We start from the raw sequence: 21,193 nt of genomic DNA on the forward strand, positions 1-21,193 counted from the left end.
TCCGTCTTCGGATAATACTAAATTCAATAAACCTACGATAAGCTTTCACCAGAAGTATAAAACGTTTCATTTTTTAATGAAAATAAAAAAAAGTAATAATAATGATAAAGAAGAAATAAAAAGAATAAAACAAAAGATAAACATATACAAGTAACGACGTCTTTAACAAGCTATTTATATTGTAATTCGTCTTATCAAAAAAAAAAAAAAAAAAAAAAAAACCGGTTCAAAAAATCTATCTAATATTCGTAATGCGTTATAGCCTATATAGGTCCCTTGTTTTACTATTTCTCATAGACGATAATCTTCTCTTCGTACACGAAAATTATTATCGTTTTCTATTGCATTAACATGTAGGTCAGAACTTCCGTAACATCACCATAAACGCTAATTGGAGTGTCTAATTGAACGCAATAGATATAGTTTACCTGATAAAGTAAAAACTTTATGTGTTCTCTTGGTTCGAATAGTTCATTAACCTAACTGATGTGTTCCAACGATGATTTCCTTTTCTCATAGGATGTCCTAAAATCACAAGATCAGAACAAGTTATATTCGAGGACAATAGTGATTATACAGTAAATGTACTGTATTAATAGATTTATTTGAAATAGATTATCTTTTATCGTCAATGTTATGGATCGTAAAATTCTAATTTCATATGTATATAATAAATCGTTCGTATTTCTCTGCAATTATTGATAATATAATCTTTAGTAGAAACGTATAAAATATAAGAATCAAGAAGAGAAAATTAGTTTTCAAAAATATATATAATGTAATTATTACGTTTGATCAAGAACCGTTCCATCGCACTCCATTGAACTATTATAAAGACGAATTCACAATATTCGTTAATTTAAGTAAGGCAATTACAGCGGGAATCCGCTAACGTGGCGGCAAAATTGAACATTACAAATTTGTTTTCACAAATATTCTGTTAACGTTTCACTCATTTCAATTATATTTAAAATAATTTTATCTACGTAATTCGATTCAATAGAAAATTGAGACGAAACATTAATGCGTGTATTAAGAATAATATATATTACATCATATTCTACTGTAGTTTGAGACTGTTTATCTCTGACGTCTCTGACTATCTCTTGCGTATTAATATCTTCACATTAACACATTAAAAGACTAGTTTGACAATCAAAAAGAAGAAAACTTTAGTAAGTACTAAATATATTTATATGAATTATTAAGAATCATTCGAGAATAAAAAACTTTTGTTTTTACCTATTACGCATAACCTTAAATCAGCATCCAGAGCATTATTCTATTGTTAATAATATAGTTGCAGTGAAACTGACAGTAATGGCTTTTGAAAAGTCGTGGAATATTATTAAACAAACCGCTGATGAGAATAAACATGAATTAGTTCTAACAGGTCCATCGATTTCTGAATTGATCGCTAAAAATGGTTTGGATAAAACGCTTTTTGATCTTCAGAATTTAAACTACTTAAACATAACCCATACGTGTCTTCAAGAAATACCTGAAGAAATTGGGAAGTTACAAAATCTTACTACATTGGTATTACATTCGAACCAGATCAATAAACTTCCTGCATCAATTGAAAAATTAACCAAATTAAAATTTCTTCATTGTTCGCAAAATAAACTGACTTCTCTACCAGATGCAGTTGGAAATCTTCCTCAATTGAACAGCATTAACTTTGGCACAAATTTATTACAATCTATACCATGTCAAATAGGAAATCTTAAATTGACTACCTTAGATTTGTCCAACAATGATATAAAAGTATTTCCTGATGTTTGTTATACTGAATTGGTCCATCTTTGTGAAATTTATGTAAATAAGAATCTGATAAAAGATATTCCTGGGGAAATATCTCGTCTGCAATTTTTAAAAGTTTTAAACATAGCTGATAATTTGATTACAGGTAGTAGTCATTACAAAATTATTATAAATAAATATTAATACAACCTATTATATATATATTTATTGCATTTACAGCTGTTCCTGGTGAACTAGCAGATTGTCATAAATTGAAAGAATTGAATCTAAAAAATAATTGGTTGGCTGATAAAAGATTATTAAAGTTAGTTGACCAGTGTCATACAAAGCAAGTACTTGAATATGTAAAGCAACATTGTCCGAAACAAAATACTACTAATACTACTATTACAAGTAAATCAAAAAAAGGAAAAAAAGGACATAAATTATCTGAAAGTGAAAATGCTGCAGCTCAGATAGATGCTTTAGCACATAAATTAAAAATATTGAAAACATCAGATAGTACTCTATCAATAAAAATCACACAACATGTGAAAAATGTTAGACCTTATATAACAGCATGTATTGTAAAAAATTTAATATTTACAGAGGATACATTTAAAAAGTTTATACAATTACAAACAAAATTACATGATGGAATATGTGAAAAAAGAAATGCTGCTACAATAGCCACTCATGATTTAAATGTAATTGTACCAGGTAAATGATAGTTTGTTTTTACAGTATTGTCTAAAAATCATGTTTTTTGATGTATTAATGTGTGATGTATAATTTAGGTGATTTAACATATACAGCAAAGCCACCTTTGGAATTAGAAATCAAACCATTAATGAGAAATAAAAATTATACTGGAACAGAACTATTCCAGCAATTACAAAAAGAGGCTGATAATTTGCGTAAAGAAAAAAAGAGAAATGTATATTCCGGTATACATAAATATTTGTATTTACTTGAAGGTAAAGCACTTTTTCCGTGTCTTGTAGACAGTCAAGAACAAGTTATATCATTTCCACCAATTACTAACAGTGATTTAACAAAGATGTCACTAACTACAAAAAATATGTTAATAGAAGTAACAAGTGCTACATCATATCAAGTTTGCAGGTAAAGTAGAATTATATATAAATATAAAATTCTCTATAAATCAATATTAAATATTAAATAATATATACTTTCTTTACAGAAATGTATTGGATCAATTTTTAAAAGAATTAGTTACCACAGGCATTGGTTGTACACCTTCAGATAATGAAAATAATTTGTACTATAGTTTACAAATAGAGCAAGTTAAAGTAGTTGATATAGATGGTAATCTGAAACTTGTCTATCCTTCAAGGGCAGACTTAAATTTTAAGGAAGATAATATTATTGCTTTACGAGATTAATATATTACATTTTATTGTTACTATCTACATAACAACTCTCTTTGTTACTGACTTAAGATATAAGAGATCTATTATTTTAAGTTGTAGGTTTTGAAGCACAAATTCGTTATTATTATTATTATTACATGTTTTATATGTTTTATACAAACTTCCCTCTTTATACAAATGTATAAACACTTTTTACTAAACAACTTTCAATTTAATAACAGAAAACATACTTATATGAATAACGTAGAAAGTAGTTGTCTTGATTATTTGTGTTTGTGTATAAAATATGTTCATAAGTAATTGTCACTTACGAGATATATATATTTAATTAAGAAATTTATAATAAGTTTAAGTCAAGAGCAGATTCTCGTGTATAATTTGCAGAAAGTGTTTCTTTTTTTTCTTTTTATATATATATAACATATTTTGATTGTATAACATTGCGAAAGTATACTAGAAAAACTTCAAAAGAATATTCGTAAAGGTAAAAATTCTACAGTCGTAATAATTTTAATTTTATGTGTAGGAATAAAAAAAAATATGTTTTTTTCAAACAGCATACATGATTTATTGTTAGAAAAACTGATCGATTTCAAAAATTCTTTATGCGTTCTACTTGTAATTATATTTTCGATGATATGACACAATCAAAATGATAAAATATCTATTAATAAATACCAAAATGTTAAATATGTTATAATTATATGCAGATTTAATAGTTTCTTCAAATCCCTTTTCTCAAAGTAATTTAAAAAAATAAATTCAAATAAGAAAAATACCTGCCATTTTAGACAGTGACCAACTAGCGACACTGGCGCTACTCTATAGCAATTTATCCTCGTCACGGGTACGCAGAATTTTCATTTGTTTTTATAAATATTGTACATTACTTCGGACATCTCAATCAGAGTGAAAAAATATCATCCATGTTAAAGGATACCTTATTTCGTATGACGTTTAGTGAATATATGTAAAATTTCATTGTGTTAAGTTTTATGCTTACTAAAAAACTTGTGCTAATTTTGTTAACTTTAGCAACATGCGCGAGTGTTTGAAGTAAAAGAACATGGCGCCTAAACATGACTGGTCATGACGGAGAATGAAAGCGAGAGTTTTGAGGTTAGTTTATCTCTTTGTTATAACACAGCTGAAGTATCGTTGCTGTGTGAAAAATTCATCTATGATCATTCTTTAATTTAAATAATTTATACAAAATATTTATATGTATTATACATAATCCTCAATGTAAAATTATTACATGTGTCCTTGTAATTTTTGTTAATTTTTTGTATGATAGCAAAAACGAAAGCACAATGAATATCACGAATTTATCTTGACAAATGTTTATCGTTCAGTTTAGTCTTTGCGTTTCTCTATATTTGTAGTTAAATTTAAAGTATGTATTTAATCGTATTACATCACTAAGTAATATTTTGTATGGTAGTGTATTCCATTTTACCAATTATATTCTTTGAGTATCAGGTCAAATTATTTTACACACGTCATTAGGAAAAAAGATAATATTTGTATATCTTATTTCCATTGTAGACAAAAATATATTTCTTAAAAACTTTTAGGAAATATCTTTTTCTAACCTCTGAATAAATAACATTACTTTTAACAGTAATATTAATTAATATCAAGAAAATAGGTTGTTAATATGAGAAAAATTTTTAGAGTAGTACATTAGAGTGTGTTTTTTATTTATAATATGAAAAATAAACAATTATATTTTACTTTCAATGAGATATACTAATTAAAATATAATTTATATTAAAAAGCAAGATAAAAATAATTTACTCTGGCACATCAGGTTGCTTTGATTTATAAGAATAGCAGATTGGAAATGCATTCTTTAAATATATGTTATTTTATAATGAAGGAAGATCGATTGATCACATTTAATATGACTAGTAAGTAATATATGTAAGCAAGACATTTTAGTTTGCTTTAAGATGTTCCTGACGTTCCTTCTGATCAATTATACTCATGTTGATACAAGATACGTATCCATGCAAAATTGAGATTGCAGATTTGACTATTGCCACTGGAGCTGAGAGATACATCAGTATCCTATACAATCCTACACCGGCCACTGTAATTTTTTATATAAATGTTTAACTTTCTATTATAATGTGTAATTATAATTTAAGATGGTACTCAATGCAATTATATATAGTTATCTGTATAAAAATGTTATTTACAAATGGGTCCTTCGGTAAAGTAAAGAAGATATAAGGTAGCATAGAACATTTCATTTCCAGCGCACATGAAAAATAGAACTATACGATTGGTATAGTATATCCGCATGATTGGATTTTCAGACATGTCAATAAATTTGTGACTTGTTTTCCCTTGTAGCAGTGTTCTGTAAACATATTGTATAGTAATTGTTGCTAATCAATAACATTGTATACATACAATATTTTTTAAGACGTTGCAAAATATTTGTATCTTAATGTAATCTTTAAAAATATTAACTAGTAAATTAGTAATTCTTACGTGTGAAGATAAATCCAGTGACAAGCTATATCAATACCCATGCTTAATTGAAACCAAAAACTATAAGAAGGATAAAACATACATAATGTTGCCAAAAGACACATGGTACCAACTCTATCGGTTAATTGATCTAAGATAGCTCCAAATTTTGTGCTTTGATTGAAGTATCTGGCTGCATGACCATCCACTGCATCTAATAAAGCACTAATAATATAACATGAAGATGCAATGACATAGTTACTTGGCATGAAATAAAAAGAAATCAGAGCCAAGATCACTCTTCCGTAACCTATTAACAAAAAGTATTCTTTAACAATATAAGAATAATATTAGATCAAGAGAAAGTATTACATCCTAGTACTATATAATATAATAATATGCTAATATTAATCAATATATAAGAAGTCATACGAGTGCTAACTTCTTTGATAATAGTTAGATTTATTGTATGATATAACAATATTCAATAGTTTATATTTACAACTAAAATTTAAATTTAATGAAGAACTTTATTGCAAAAGCTTAGCTAATATTTAAATACTACATCAATTAAAATCACCAACAGCTTTGAGTGTTTATTATCTTCAATAGCCACTTTAATTTTATCAATGAATTCATAAATGCTTAAGTTTTCACTTTATTTTGTACATTAGTTGTATAGATGCTATATATAGAACATTATTAACAACAATATCTATTTTATATTTCGTTTGTAACATTCTTATTTACCTATAATATTAGGAACGAACAAGAAAATGTTCTCGACTTCTGTCATTTTTACGTCTTTGATTTATACTTGGAAAAAATAATGTCAATGAAAAATCTTTATCTGAAACAAAAAAAAAATATTTTTTGAAATAGTCTAATGCTTATTTTATCTAATATCATGTATATATCTCAACACTCACAATTTCACTCGATAAGCGTACCTCACTCTCTTTAATAGCGTTCTCCGCCGTTTAATCTAAGTTTCAGCAAATAATGTCAATGAATCGATAGAATCGAAGCGTACCATCCTTCTTCGAGTTCGAGAATTATCGACTTTTGTGACGCACATAAAATTGCTACGAAGCAGGATCGTCCCATAAACTTTTAAACCAAGAGAATCGTTCATATAGATCTCTACAGAAAAGAAAACATTTTCTCAGTCAATGAAATGTTTTTTACAAAAATTGTCAAGTCCACTAACATAAGCCTATGAGAAGTCATTACTTTATAGCAATGTAACGTAATTGTTAAAGAAGTACGGTTAAAGGAGAAAATTGTTTTAATATTAACTTACATATAAATATGTTTCAACTGTGACACACAAAATTAAATTGGCAACAAAGAGAATCAAGAGAGAAATTAGAAGAAAAAGAGAAAATAAGAGAAAGAAAAATATCATTAAAAAAATGTACATAATAGACGGTGCGATGTAACGAGACATTCGCTACGAGGCGCTACGATGGACGGTTACGTTCCTGAAACCAGACGACATTTTCGGAGGCCAAACGGCGTCTGATCGGTTGTGTTTCTCCGCGCAAATTGTAATTGTCGTGTTTATTGCATCGTGAAAACATTGTTAATTGTTGTGAGAGACACATATTCTTCGTCTTTAAATGATCTTTCTTTTTTCTTAGTGCAATCGACATTTTCCTGTCGTTCATCAAAGAAGAGTGGAGAAAGAGAAAGAGAGGGAGAGAGAAAGAGAGAGAGAGAGAAAAAGACAGAAAGAAAGAAAGAGATGTAGAGAGAGAGAGAGAGAGAGAGAGAGAGAGAGAGAGAGAGAGAGAGAGAAAGAGAGAAAGAGAGAAAACTGAAAACGGCAAAAGACAAACGACGCTTTGCCGCCGAGTTTGACCGAACGTTACGAACATACACGATTTTAATATTTTGACTTACATGCGCGAGTGAGAAGTTTGATGCGCGATTTGTTAGACGTACGATCAATGAGCATCGATCATTAAGCGAGTTTCCTCAGTGATTGGTATATATGATCGAGCTGTACAAACGAAAACATAACGAGGTAACGTCCATATCCTTACCTCTTTACGTCTCCCCTCCATATATATATTCTCTCTCTCTCTCTCTCTCTATCTCTCTCTCCTTCATTTTCTCTCCCTTTCTCCCTCTCTCTCTCTCTCTCTCTCTCTCTCTCTCTATCCTCTCTCGCTCGCTCTTGTTCTCTATCTCTATAGACAGGATATTCTACTACGATCGCGCCGAGAAGTGTGGTACGAACGTGTAACGGACAATTGACACAGGTGAACATTGGTACGATCGATAAGTTGTCGTCGATGATTTCAAAGTGTCAGCGAGCGCGATCAGAGTTGCCTTGGAGCTACATCGAATCCTCTTTGTGTGTCATATAAGGTGTCGAGCTAGAAATAAGGAAAGAGAAAAAGAGACAAAAGATGACGAGTGCGTGCTACGACACTGCTCCGTGCGAAGAAGAGAAAGAAAAAGATATCTAGACTGAGAGATAGAGGGAGTAAGAGAGAAAGCGGCTGGTTCGAGGCCGAGAGACGGAACGAAACAGAGTGATGCCGTCAACGGGTCACGCACGAGAACGGATCCGGTCTCCCGTCCTCGTACTCCGTCCACGCATGCTATGTACTCGTTTTCACGAGTAGAAACCTTTTTGAGGAGAGGACTTGGTCACTGTGCGTCTGCATTCGAATAAGTCGTGGCCGGTTGACGCGTACGTGCCGCTGTCCGTACGACGGCCATCTTGGATTTACCAAGTGTCGCATCGAACGCCCGCGAATATCAATTTTACGTCGTCGTCGTCTTTTCCAAGTGAATGGAAGGAGGTCGAGCGGTTGTTGTGAAAAAAGGAAAGTGGAGATAAAGAAAGGCGTTGGAAAGAACGCACGAAGAAGGAGACTCGAAAATACCATCTTGATACACGTCCAGTTTCGTACGTTAGACGCGAAATTTGTATCGTGAACATTCGTTTGTCGAAGAAAACGAAGAGCTTAGTTTTGACATGGTGAACGATGAAAAGAGAGTGAAAATCATTCGATCACATCGAAAGTGACAAAAAGATTTGTTACGTATAAAAGGAGTTTAGATTAATCTGGAAGATATGCTCTTAAGGTGAACGACGAAACAAGTGAAGTGTTGAAAGGAAGGGTCAAGTGTAAGGGAAAGTATACGAGTTGGAAACACGCTCGACGAATGGATGGTGCCATTTTTGTCGTTCCCGGTGCGCGTGCAGTACGCGCGTGAAAAACATTTGAGGCTCTCCTTTTTCTCCTTCCACTTTCGGTACGTCCAATTGTGCCGTCGTCGACGAATCAGGGAACGGACTGTTCCGAAACCACGCGTTCGTAAGTCGATCATGAAAGAACTACGTGTCTCGACATTCATCGAATAAAGCAGTCAATCTTATAACGTGAAAATGTTCGTGCCCGTTTCGTTGTCACTGTCACACTTTGAAAATATACGTCGACAAAAATCATATATATGAAGAATCGTTATAAACGATTATTGTGAACGATACTTTATTGAAATACTTCATTAGAATCTTTATTGATGTTCCTCTCGCAATTTCTTTAACGCCTAACGCGTTCCAAAAGACATCGGCCGAAGAATGACAAGAAGGAGGCTATGAGCACGGCGGACACGGTCCTGTCAATCAACGTCAAGATGTCCCCAGGGCCGGACCATCGTCAGGAACCGGTTGCACCTGACAAAAGCAACACCGAAAACAGTCGAACAGAAATCGGCAACGATTCGGTTACCGAAAGTACTATACTTGGCACGACAGAGGCCTTGGTAGTTCAGAATATTAATCTCGAAGCGACTGGCACGCGTATTGAAACGATCTCTGAGCCTACGAACGGTCAAGGTACAACACCTAACAGCGGCTCTGACAACAAACAGGTGAGCAGCGAATCTCTCTCTGCTCGTCGTCGTTATCGACGTATTATTCTTCGACTTTTGACATTTTTTTTTTTTTTTTTTATTATTTTTTCTTTGTTGGTAGGCGTATAAAGAACTTGCAACTGTGAGATTGTTATCATGATTATTTTGTACATTGATACAACATATACATAGTTCGATCATCTTTCAGAAAGAAGGTTATAAAATACGAGTAGTTTACCTTATTAATGCATCGATTTGTGATCATCATTATCTACTGATAACTATTAAATCAATTACATAAATAAATGTATATAAAGATAGATTGAAAAGATCTTAAAGAATCGAAATATTTTGCTTTGTATTTTCGACGATAGATACATTATGAAATTTGATGATTGTATTTTTATGATTCTTTTCATTCACTAATCAATTCTTATTCGTATAAAATGAAAAGAATTTTTGATGGATCGTATGAGTTTATTTCAAAAAAAAATATAGCTTTATTGTATTCGATTAACCTTACAAAGTTACAATGTTACAATCGCAATATGATGAAGTATTCTCTATCTGTATAGACTAAGTTAGTCTTGTATGTTACAAAAACTATTCTTGATTCGAACATTTTTTTTCATTGCTGTGTACATATTCAGATAATTTTAAACACGTCATGATATAAAATCAATTATCATGTTCAGAGCCAATGGAGCATACGTGACGTAATGCAGTCGAAACGGTCTATAAATCGGTAGTCGCCTTTTTTGCCTTTTTTTATTTCCTTTTTCTGTTTGTTCTTTTTTGTTTTGTGTGTGGGTTTTTTCTTTTTTCTTTTCTATTCCTTTCCTTTTATATATATATATATTTTTTTTTTTTTTTTTTACTTTGTTCCTAGCAATCAGGCGCTAGTCACTTTCTCGCTGATAATGCGCAATATATCTTTACAACATACATAGGTTGGACATAAATAACAAAAGAGAAACACAGCATACACAAAAATATCGTGGTAAGGTTAATACTATGTGGCAATAAGTTCGCTAACGAAAAATAATGTTTCGTATGTATTATCAACTCGTGGCACCATTTTTTATTGTTACGGTACTGAGCTTAAGCTACGTAAAGAGCTTTATAACAATTTGATTTCAAATTCACGTATTAATGTTTCGCTCGTTTATCGTAAATATAGAGAGAGCAGTGTGTATATATATATATATATATATATACATACGTATATATACATACACACACCAGATATATCCATAATCGGGCAACATTTTATTTGATTTGATTTTGTTGTATTTTATTTGATTTTATATTATTGTTATCAATAGATGAATTAACGAAATAAGTTCAAAAATATCATTTCTACACCACATATGATAAGAATTGTGAAGTAGATAATATTTGGTCACGTCTTTTGACACTATATTTGCTAGTAAGATTTCTGGAATATATTTTAAAAAGGGAAAAGAAATTGTTTTATTTATTTTTTAAAGTACTTGCGAGATATTTATATATTTAGGATTTTATATAAGAAACTGACTGTGAATATGCGAAAAATGTACGGTAAAAGAGAGGCGAGAAAAGAGTGCAATGCGGATATTAGGAGAATACTAAGCTAGTCACGGCCCTGAGACGGTTACGATTTCAGTGTAATGGCGGCGGCCATGCTGGGAAGTGCGCGCCGCGCCCGCTCGTTAAACGCTTAAATCGGCAGTATATTTGCGAACTATCATTCTAATTGTTTTTACTCAAAGACATATCGTTGCCTTCGTTTGTGTGTGTGTTGTTTGTGACTCGGATTATCTTAAAAAATCTGTCCTTACAGTTTCATGACTGTCGTGAAAACCGTAACTGAATTTAGCAGAGGGGCGATTGCGGTCCGACCCAGGTGCCCTCTAAAAATATAAATTCCGTGCCGGCACTGCCCCGAGCAGATTTTCCTTCGTTTGTAAGTCACACCGATATCTCGTGTCTCGATCGGGCTAATCGTGGAACGTCTATTGATCTCTGGACAAGCCCAAATCCATCCCCGTTCGTTGCGTGTCCTATTTTAATTTCTGCCCAATGGTAAATTCAGCTATTGGATATCCTTTCTTCTTTTCAAGGGCTACTCGACAACGGTGCATCATTATTAACGGCGATCTTCTATCGTTCGCTGGAACTAACCGAAGAATTTCTTATTGCCATTCGTCTTCTTTCTAACTTTGCGAAATCTTGGCATTAAGGTACAGATTGAGTATAACGAATTTTAATCGTTTTTTTTTCTCCCAATAAGGAAAATGCAAAACGTCGTCGTCGTCGTCGTCGTCGTCCTTATTACTGTTTCTTAAAGTTTCTTAATTAATGATTTTTTTCATGCCATATATTAGCTACTAATGAAGGAACTAATTTACTTTATAAAAGGATCATTATTTTATCTTATATATATATATATATATATATATATATATATATATGTATTTGACTCTTTTACTACTGTAAGAACAACGATTATAGATTTATCAACAACGATACAAGATGTATTCATTTGCGCAAAGTGAACTTCATCTAATGGATTATAATATTAATTTTTTTCTTAGTTAATCTATATTTAACTTTCAATACTTGAATATTTGAATTCAAGTAAAAGTTGAATATGTCGATTGTAATAATATGTCTAAAAAAAAATTGTGTTTCTTACGTTAACAGATCAAATGATATATTTAATTCTATACGACGCAAGTGATTTTAATGAGATTGGTTTAATCTGTATAAGATTTATTTTACAAAATTCTTGTATTAAAAAATTTCTATTCAACTTCTTACCTGATTATTGTGATAATATTATCTTCAATATTATATATCAAATGATAAGAAAGTAAGGCTACTATTTTTCAATAATAATGTTATTGATTTGATATAATTAATAAATGTAATCTATAAAAATATATATCTTACAATACCATACAGAGTATATATTTTAAATATATTCAATATTAAATAATATAAATTTATTCTGGCATTCTCTCTATAGTTAATACACTCGCGTGTCAGTTTTGATGCAATATGAATAATAACTATTTAAGCAGTAATTATTTTGATATAACCTATCTTTCAATAATATCTTCTTTTTATTAATGCTTCTTATTTATATTTTTATGAAATATAAAAAAAAATATTTTTTTTAGTTACGTCATTGTGCAAAAGTCTCTTTTATATATATAAATATAGTTAGAGATAAAATCATAGTAAATTTATTGTTTTAGTTGACTTTAAAACATCAATTTCTATGTGTATTACGAAAATCTTTTCCAAATAAAGATGGTTCTAAAGTTTGGGTTAACCAATTGACATACTTACCTTATTTGAACTGAAATTGCAAAGTACATTCTCCTTACCACATATGGATGCTTAGAACGTTCTATTCTAAATTGTGCTATCACTAATTTAATTGTAGAATATATATTGGTATAGTATATAATTTTGTGGAAAAACTGAAATTATGCATGAATGAAGATATACAGTCATGCTAGTTAATTCTTGTATCTTATATAATGAAAGTTCTTACTTTGTAATGACACAACTCTTTCAAATCTAATTATTCTTTGAATATATGTTGATCTTCTATTATTCTTGTTTTACTTTAAATTTTGATACGATACTTGATTAATAATATATGTATTAATAGTATCATTTATTATTTTTATGTCTAGGAAGAACCAACAACTCTCTCTACTTTAAATGAAGGTGAATTGCGTGCCCTACTAGATGAAGCCATAACTTATAAATGTCCTAAAGATCGAGAAGGAAAATCCAACCTATTCAAGGTATTAAAAATATTCGATATTAAACATTTTCCATCAGTGTAATTATTTATTTAAAAAACTTTATTCATTTATTTTGTAGTATAAAGTAGAACTATATCATTTGTATCTTGACTAAAAAGATTTATGAAAAGTAGGGCAGTATTAAAAAAGAAAATCACTGATTATAGGAACTTTTACAAGAAGCTGAAGCTGATGAGACCGAAGAAGGTCGTAGGGTAGTGACTAATTCACGCTGTCTCCCTGGATCTACTCGTAGAAGGCATAAACGAGATTCTGTATCAGAACGCCTCACACACGGAGGTTCTTTACAGAATTTGGCACAACCTATTGCATCAGAGTTTGATAGTAGTTTTGCTTATCTAACATCTGGTTCTAGCCACACTTACGGAAGTGGCAAGAAAAAGAATAAGAAATACACAGGTCCTAGTGTTTCTGCTAGAGAAAGAGAAGGTGGATCACTACCATCTAATGTTAATGCATCCCACAGCCTTGCCTCTTTGGCTAACCTTGATCTCATATTTGACAACAAGGTGTGTATTGATAAACTTTGATAAAAGTAAATTTTTATTCAACACATATTTTATACATGTACATATATTTTTAATCATTATAATCATAAAACATAAACTAAAATCCTCATCTTTGTCGTGTGGTTTTATGAAGAAGGGCTTTTCTGAAGAAAGAACAGCATATGATTGGACTAACAAGGAGAAGTCAAAATCTTTAGATAAGTCATCGAGTATTTCATCAAAAAAAGAAGAAAAAGAGAAAGATAAAAAGGATAGTAAAAGGGATAGTGTCAGTGGATTTTATGAATCTGAAAGTGAATTACGCGAGAAGAAAAGTAGTAAAGGAAAATACGGGACAAATGAAATGCTTGAATCAGATAATCCACCACCAGAGTATAAGTCAGATTACACAGTTATTGATTTAAGTTATGTTGAGGTAATGCAGAAGATGTAAACAAATTTTTTAAATATGTGAACTCAATTTACATAGAAGATATTTACTACATGTATTTTAAAAATTAATAGAAAAATGAAGTTTCAACAGAAAAAAAAGAGAACTATTTAAAAGTTAATTATAATGTATTGAAATTATTTCTTATAGGTAGGTGCTATTAGTGAACGGAATGTTGGATCTACAATAAGTGGGGTACAGCAAAGACCTCATCCATTAGATACAGAAGATGAGGGAATTGAAATGAAAATTATTGAACCACGTAGACAATTTATAGCACGTGCTACTGTTGATATAGCTCAAACTCCTGTAGATACCACGATAAAATTTCCGATTTGTGAACATAACGGTAAACAAGATAAATCAAAAATATCAGTTAGTGCAGAGGTGACGGGTGCCCTTCCATTTCAAACTTATAACAGTGCGAAATGTGTTATTGGTGGTTCAGGAAACAATACTAACAATAGTCAAGGAAAAGGAATCTCAAGTTTATGTTCCATGATGCCAGCTTCTTGGCAGATTCAAAATAATGCAATAGGTAAGATCTTTGTGTTAATTGTTCAAAAATAAGAACGAAATGTCAATTCTAATTTTCTGTAGAACTTCCAAGATGTACAACACAGTATGCCATAATGAAAGATGCGACTTCATCCGGGGAAAAAAAATCTCTTGATGAAAATGGTAATGCTGTACAAAGTTATAATGCAGAACGAAAGAAACGCGGAAAGAAACACACCCAGGAACCTAATGTTATTGTTTATAATGCCGAAAGCGTTGTAGGACATCGTAATGAGGATGATATTGATAGTTTACTTAACTTCATAGAAAGCAAAGAATCTAAAGGCAAAAAAAATAAAACTGGTAATCCTGTTAGAGTGAAATCTAGTTCTGGAACAAAACCAAGAACAAGAGAAAAGGATTCTAAAAGAGAACAATTATCGGCCAAGTTACAAAAATCCAATTCTTTGGAGGAAATATCAAAAACAAAACTCGAGGACCTCACTACAGAAAAAAGTATTAGTTCTAGCGGCACTAGCAGTATCTCCAGTCAGCATAGTAAGTCCAAGTTTGTGTTATGATTTCTTCAGTGTTTTCTTTGAGTTTATAGACTTAAATGTTTTTATTAAAAAAATATTATTAAAAGGTACGATAAACGTGGCACTACGTCGTGCAAAACAAAGAAGTACAGGCGATGCTGCGGTAGATTGTCGTGGTGATAGACGTTCTTGGGGAACGGAAGAGGGTCAATCTATATATTGCAATGATACTGGAGACGATTATACTAGTCGTCGAAATTCAAACAAGAAAATTAATCCAGAACCAGAAACAGAGCCTGACTTTCTAATAGTTACTAAGAAGAAGAAGACTAAAAAACAACGTAGAAGTTCCAGCGGTAGTAGAGCACAAAACTTATCAACAGCTGGATCATATTTACAAAATACAAGAGGATTTTCTAACGAATATAGAGCACCACTTTCGCCGGAGCTCAGAAGAAAATCTGCAAGCAGTATGCCGCCAAGGTATAGTATAATAAATATTTTATATTCTTTTATTATTGGTATATAAACTGTGTGTCTTTTTATAGTGATAAATCGGATAGTAGCGACTTGGACTCGGTCCATTCGTTACCTGTCACATCGAATACCTCGAAACATAATTTATCAAAAACAGCAACCTCTTCTGGAGGAACACCACAAGCAAGCTATGCGGATATAGCTCGCATGGCCACAATGAATATGTCACATAATTCTGTTTTAAATATGCCAGTAATGGTCCCAAGCATGTTAAATACGGCATCTTGGCCAAGAGTTCCACCTAAAACTCCCTCGGAACCAGACAAATTACCTCAAGATTATTATCCAAGTTTGGATGAATTACAACACTCTGATAGGAAGCCGAAACAGCATGGTTTTGCACATTCGAATCATATGCACAATGTTGGTCTTACTTTCGAAAAGCCACCATCGCCAACTTTATCAAAGATTAAAAATTCATCAGATCAAAAGAAGGCAGAAGCTCAAGAAGAGGCAATTAATAAAAATATGCAAGTTTTCAAGTATGTCCAGGATATAGAGAAAATGCAACGAAGTTTAACGCAACAAGAACCAAAACATATGAACTTAATTAATTGCAATCCTCATTCAAATGAGACACCAAATGCAGTTCAACCTAAATTAAATAATACAGCAGGTTGTAATCCATTTGACTCAGAAAACAACAATCCTAATTACGCTAATAACAATAAGGATGTTACGAATGTAAAAGTAAATAATCCTCGAAGTAGGAGAAGTTACTCGCAAAGTAATCAAAATATTCAAAATCAACAAGAAGAGTTACATTATAGGAAAACTGGATATCAAGATGAGAATGTTAAGAAAATACATAACGCAGATAGTTCTGTTGTATATTGTGAAACCAAAGTTAACGTAATAGGATCGATAGTAGATGATAATGAGGCACAAAAACTTAAAGGATCGAATAATCCAAAGTCGACACATGAAATACAGAGTGCCGATGTAGACTCTGTTAAAACACACATGAAAATGGATAAAATGATAAAAACTGTGAAAGAGCAATCTGGAAAATCTGGAATCGTGCTATCTTACAATACGAAGCATGATAATCAAGATGATAATGGAAATAAAAAGACAAAATCATTAATGTCTACTGCAACGGAAAATGAACAACCGCAAAAATCCATAGAAACACAAGGATCTACAAAGAAGAATAATACTTCTTCTAGACCTGCAGTTATCTTGTTAGATGAAACATCAGACTTTATGAAAGGTAGTGATCTACCAACAGAGTTAACTTTTGGATTTGAGATTAATGAACAACTTTTACTCTCCGAAGATTCTGTGGAAACTCCACCTGCCAATCCTACATTTCCTTCCTTGGTTCAACCACTTCTTAATAAACCACCTCCGAATTTCGACAGGGCTCCTGCTCTCTACGATAAACATGTGAGATACGATAAATTTCCTCCAAATTTTCATATGCAATCGCCTAACGCTCACGTGGCCCAGCAACCTGTACATTCTGTTATGGTTCCATCTTTAACATATATTGGATATCCAACAAGGTTTCCACCACCAATGTTTTCACCGCCACCACCACCTCCGCCACCTGTCATCATAGAGAAATACAATCATCAACCAAAGGAAGATTTTTCGATGCTATATGTAGCACCTGAAGAAGATGTGAATATACAGAATTATAATCACGATAAAATTGTCTCATTTGTTGGATTAGGTAAGAATTTTATTTTGTACTTCATCTTATATTTACACTATGATTTTATAATGTATTCAAATATGTTTTGTCTTTGATTTATTTTTCATGATTATAGCGTGGGATGCTGTTATGAGAGAGACAGCAGAAACAGGCAGAATACAATATTACAGTGGACAGTGAAATGGACTTAATTCTATAAACAAAAATATACTTATACAGTTTGATATGAGTGAACTATTATCTACGTATTATTACATTCGGAAAAGCTATTTAACTTAAATACCAGATAACATATTTGAAAAGGTTGATGTAATGGATAGAAATATTTCTAAAATCTGATCAGGATTTTGGTAAAATGCATCAACTGTTGTCTGAAACTGGATTTCATTATTAATGTTATACCAGGAAAGCCGAACGGCGCAGTGTGCCTCAAGAGATAATAATGTAAATAGGTCAGTTACCAAAAAAAAAGAAAAAAATGGAGACTGCAAAGGATACATTTTTCATCTATGTACATAAATTATGCTTACACAACCTTTTGCAAAAACGATAGCAACATATGATTCATAATATTCACACATAATGCCATCTTTGACTGGAAATGATGAATTAATATAACAAGAAGTGTATGTTGCTCCTCTCTCATGAAAAGAAGGTAATTCTTGTATTATTTAAGCCATATACATATATATATGTGTGTGTATATATATATATGTATATATATATATATATATTACGGTCGTGCATATGGTTTAGAGAAGTATCCTTGGGGCACCACCTAATAAACATATGGCTTCAAGAATTGCATAAGAATATGTTAATGGATTTAAGACGATTCAAAATTATATTGCAATCAAGCAAGTTTAAGATGCTTACACTGCAAGAACTGTTTAATGCTGATGCCTTTAAAAATTACAGATTTGTCATTTTAGTGCATCATATATAAAAACTCTATGGTTAATTTATAAATAATGTGTTGCATTAACTATCCAACTGTCTAACCAAGATACTCCATTGAACTGTTATCAAGCATCTACCAATGTCTTGATATCTTGCGAGCTGGAACGACCTATTTGTACATGGATGTGGGGTGATTGAAGTGGTTAGTGGGTTTTCATCAAAGCACTAGGAATAAAAAATGAAAATAGTGAAAAGCTAGAAGCATATACTTTATTTGAAACAGCATCATGGAAAGTAAAGGAAATTATAAACAGTGTTAAGTGTATTAGGAAAAGTAAACATAAGAGTGACATTAAAACATATGTGTAACATATTAAAACAGTGTGATTAACTTGATATGGAGTTATATATACTCCGTGAAGTGGTTACTTCTTCCAGCTGTGGCAGATGATAATTTAAGAAAGTATCATATAAATTGGTTTTCGAAAATGATGCGCTCCAGTTGAACTGATTCTATGCAGTGATATTTCGAGAGTGCGAATGTGTCGAAACTCACTAAATTTTTACACACAGACTCGCTTATGTAACAAATAACTAATCATTAATTATCGGTAATGATAATTGTAATAAAATACTTGCTTGTGATCATAAAAATTGAGGGTGTGAATGCATGTAGTTTACCTAGGTAATCTTTTATTTTATTGGTAGATTTCATTAGTGGGATTGCTGTACACAATTGTGTGATAATTATATATGAAAAATAATTGACTTAAGCACTTTATAGAAATTGTGCAGTATATTCCAAAATTTGAGTGTGTTTCTAATTAAGATTATAATTATATATATATATAAGTCTGAAATATTAAGCATTAAATTTAGAATGTCATATTTTGTAGTTTTCCTCAGATATTAACTTCTTGTTATGTTAAAGTAGTAATCATCTGAAAGAGTAAGAGATGTGTTCCTAAAAAGATCCAAATATTACAAAAAAATTACCATTTATATATATTCTTGTATATTATATATGAACATGATATATAATTTTTTCATTTAAAAAAAAAAATAATGCTTTATTTTAATTTTTCTTATAAATCTTCGATTTCACATATATAAAAATAATATTTTTTACTTAATATCAAATTTGTTTACTTTTTTGTTACACTACTTTTCATATAAGTCCACGTGATTAAGCTGCGTATGATAAATGCATTTATATAAAATGATAATACGTAGCTTGCGGTTAGGTGTGGATTTATAGTTCTCTTGCTCAAGCTCCAAGTTACTATTATACTTTTTTTTCTTTTTTTATGACAATGGTACTTGTACTGCAGTGGTTGGTCATTTGTGATCATAAATATTTGCCATAATGTAAAATAATTTAAAATTAGTGATCCTTTATAATCAGTTTCATATAATCTAAATAATAACAGTTTATCTAGTAGTTTAGTTGTGACAGCAATCTTTCTAATTGAATATAGAATTTATGGATGATTGTGAGGATTATATTATAAGTGGTAATAACTAAATAACATATTACCAATGATAAGTTTCATATGAAAGCATGATGAGTATCATCTACTTAGTATTAATGAGATTTGATCACTATTAAGATATAAGATTAATAACTTTTGTTATTGTTTTTTTTCGTAATATCGAAATTATGTATGAGAGTGAAAAGAAAAAAAAAAAGAACTTTGTTGATATTCTTTTTTAGTTTGTTCGATAATATAGCCCAGCTGGGGGTGCAGCTTTGAACTAGCAAAGAGAGTTTAAGTATTTAGTATGAGAAATATAAATGCATATTGGATAATTAGCAAAAAGAAAATATAATCTTCTCTAACAACAAAATTATAATTGTACATGTAAATATACAATTGTACATCAAAATATCGCAAATACAGGATTTTTAATGTAGACAATATTGCAGCAATTAATCTTATCGTATAACACGTTTTGTGTAAATATTGCACAAAATCATTTTGACCAATATATATATATATTCCATTTTGTTTAAACATGGTAAAAATACAAAGAAAGTATTTTCGCGTTCGACATTATATTGATTTTTAGTTGGACTTGTACGTATCACATATATTATTTATGTTTCACGAAATGCTTTTAAAATTCTACATACACATATATATATTATGTTAATTCTAAATTCATAACATTTATTAATAGTTTTAATTGATCAATTTATCATTTTAAACCCCCAAGACTTCAAGGAGTTGAGTAAATTTAATATGTGTCGTTTAGATGGGATAATATTTTCTTTGACAAACTTTAATCCAATATGCATAAAACTGTTCAAGTCAGGTGCTCCATCGCCTTAAAATAAAGTAAAGTAAAATAATAGATAACAATATCAGCTCGTGCCATTGACCGGTTCAAATGGCTAAAAATAACAAGATTCACACAGAGTAGTTACATTAAGGAAAACAAGCAGATGTACTTCATGAGAAAAATAGGACCATAAAATATGTAAATAATTTAGCGTGGGGAGGCAGCTATGCTAAACTACACATTGCATCCAAAATACACATATTTTAATAATTTCGTTAAATATGCGAAAAAGGCAGAAATAAAAGAAGTCGCCATGTAGGCCGAAATATATATATACATTCACATATATATATATATATCTTTGTTTCCGAATCTACAACTAATGATCGTTGTTAAGAGATATTGACTAATGATTAAAGATCTATGTAAACACAGAAAGCAGCGAACTATTTCTCTTTACTATCACTATTCTTTAACAGTGTAGGCAAAAGTACAAATGCTTTATTTTCTTATACGTTTAGG

The 21,193-nt window shown here is 30.9% G+C and overlaps 4 protein-coding genes across 8 annotated transcripts in view; 2 read left to right on the forward strand and 2 right to left on the reverse strand.

Moving 5' to 3' along the window:
* LOC122630381 (odorant receptor coreceptor) overlaps positions 1-931 on the reverse strand; it is a 36,246-nt gene extending 35,315 nt beyond the window's left edge. The window contains exons 1-2 of the mRNA XM_043814833.1: positions 790-931; positions 429-525 (exon numbers count right to left, since the gene is read on the reverse strand). The gene's annotated coding sequence lies outside the window, so the exon portion shown is untranslated. The remainder of the gene's footprint in view (positions 1-428; positions 526-789) is intronic.
* Positions 932-1,046: 115 nt separating this feature from the next.
* On the forward strand, positions 1,047-3,703 carry LOC122630376 (leucine-rich repeat-containing protein 47-like). The gene is made up of 5 exons (XM_043814823.1): positions 1,047-1,175; positions 1,301-1,909; positions 1,984-2,463; positions 2,541-2,868; positions 2,948-3,703. Exons 2-5 carry the CDS (start codon positions 1,321-1,323, stop codon positions 3,147-3,149), a joined length of 1,599 nt encoding a protein of 532 aa, XP_043670758.1. The 5' UTR covers positions 1,047-1,175; positions 1,301-1,320; the 3' UTR covers positions 3,150-3,703.
* A 190-nt stretch (positions 3,704-3,893) lies between these two features.
* LOC122630372 overlaps positions 3,894-21,193 on the forward strand; it is a 20,741-nt gene continuing 3,441 nt past the window's right edge. Inside the window, exons 1-11 of one of the 5 annotated variants that reach the window (XM_043814814.1) lie at positions 7,505-7,647; positions 7,820-7,895; positions 7,995-9,509; positions 13,181-13,294; positions 13,462-13,824; positions 13,958-14,239; positions 14,405-14,792; positions 14,855-15,310; positions 15,399-15,774; positions 15,840-17,506; positions 17,604-21,193. The exon at positions 17,604-21,193 is cut by the window's right edge and continues 3,441 nt beyond it. In XM_043814814.1, coding sequence (XP_043670749.1) covers positions 9,234-9,509; positions 13,181-13,294; positions 13,462-13,824; positions 13,958-14,239; positions 14,405-14,792; positions 14,855-15,310; positions 15,399-15,774; positions 15,840-17,506; positions 17,604-17,668 — 3,987 coding nt within the window. In that variant the 5' untranslated portion in view covers positions 7,505-7,647; positions 7,820-7,895; positions 7,995-9,233 and the 3' untranslated portion in view covers positions 17,669-21,193. Of the gene's footprint in view, positions 4,257-7,504; positions 7,648-7,819; positions 9,510-13,180; positions 13,295-13,461; positions 13,825-13,957; positions 14,240-14,404; positions 14,793-14,854; positions 15,311-15,398; positions 15,775-15,839; positions 17,507-17,603 lie in introns of those variants that run through there. The other 4 variants (XM_043814813.1, XM_043814815.1, XM_043814816.1 and 1 more) reach the window with 4 other exon arrangements.
* LOC122630394 (CDP-diacylglycerol--inositol 3-phosphatidyltransferase) lies at positions 4,820-6,612 on the reverse strand. The gene is made up of 5 exons (XM_043814854.1): positions 6,548-6,612; positions 6,369-6,468; positions 5,640-5,928; positions 5,342-5,505; positions 4,820-5,232 (listed from the first exon to the last, which is right to left on the reverse strand). Exons 2-5 carry the CDS (start codon positions 6,412-6,414, stop codon positions 5,078-5,080), a joined length of 654 nt encoding a protein of 217 aa, XP_043670789.1. The 5' UTR covers positions 6,415-6,468; positions 6,548-6,612; the 3' UTR covers positions 4,820-5,077.

Source organism: Vespula pensylvanica, chromosome 7 (genome assembly GCF_014466175.1).
Source record: "Vespula pensylvanica isolate Volc-1 chromosome 7, ASM1446617v1, whole genome shotgun sequence".
In the NCBI taxonomy this organism is placed as follows: Eukaryota; Metazoa; Arthropoda; class Insecta; order Hymenoptera; family Vespidae; genus Vespula; species Vespula pensylvanica.

Bases quoted from the DNA above. Each gene is read 5' to 3' on its own strand.
- LOC122630394 (XM_043814854.1), bottom strand. From the start codon at position 6,414: ATGACAGAAGTCGAGAACATTTTCTTGTTCGTTCCTAATATTATAG. The intron at 5,929-6,368 runs GTAAATAAGAAT...TTTTGTTAATAG, and splicing joins GTTCGTTCCTAATATTATAG to GTTACGGAAGAGTGATCTTG. The intron at 5,506-5,639 runs GTAAGAATTACT...ATATGTTTACAG, and splicing joins CACTGGATTTATCTTCACAC to AACACTGCTACAAGGGAAAA.
- LOC122630376 (XM_043814823.1), top strand. From the start codon at position 1,321: ATGGCTTTTGAAAAGTCGTGGAATATTATTAAACAAACCGCTGATGAG. The intron at 1,910-1,983 runs GTAGTAGTCATT...TTGCATTTACAG, and splicing joins AGCTGATAATTTGATTACAG to CTGTTCCTGGTGAACTAGCA. The intron at 2,464-2,540 runs GTAAATGATAGT...TGTATAATTTAG, and splicing joins TTTAAATGTAATTGTACCAG to GTGATTTAACATATACAGCA.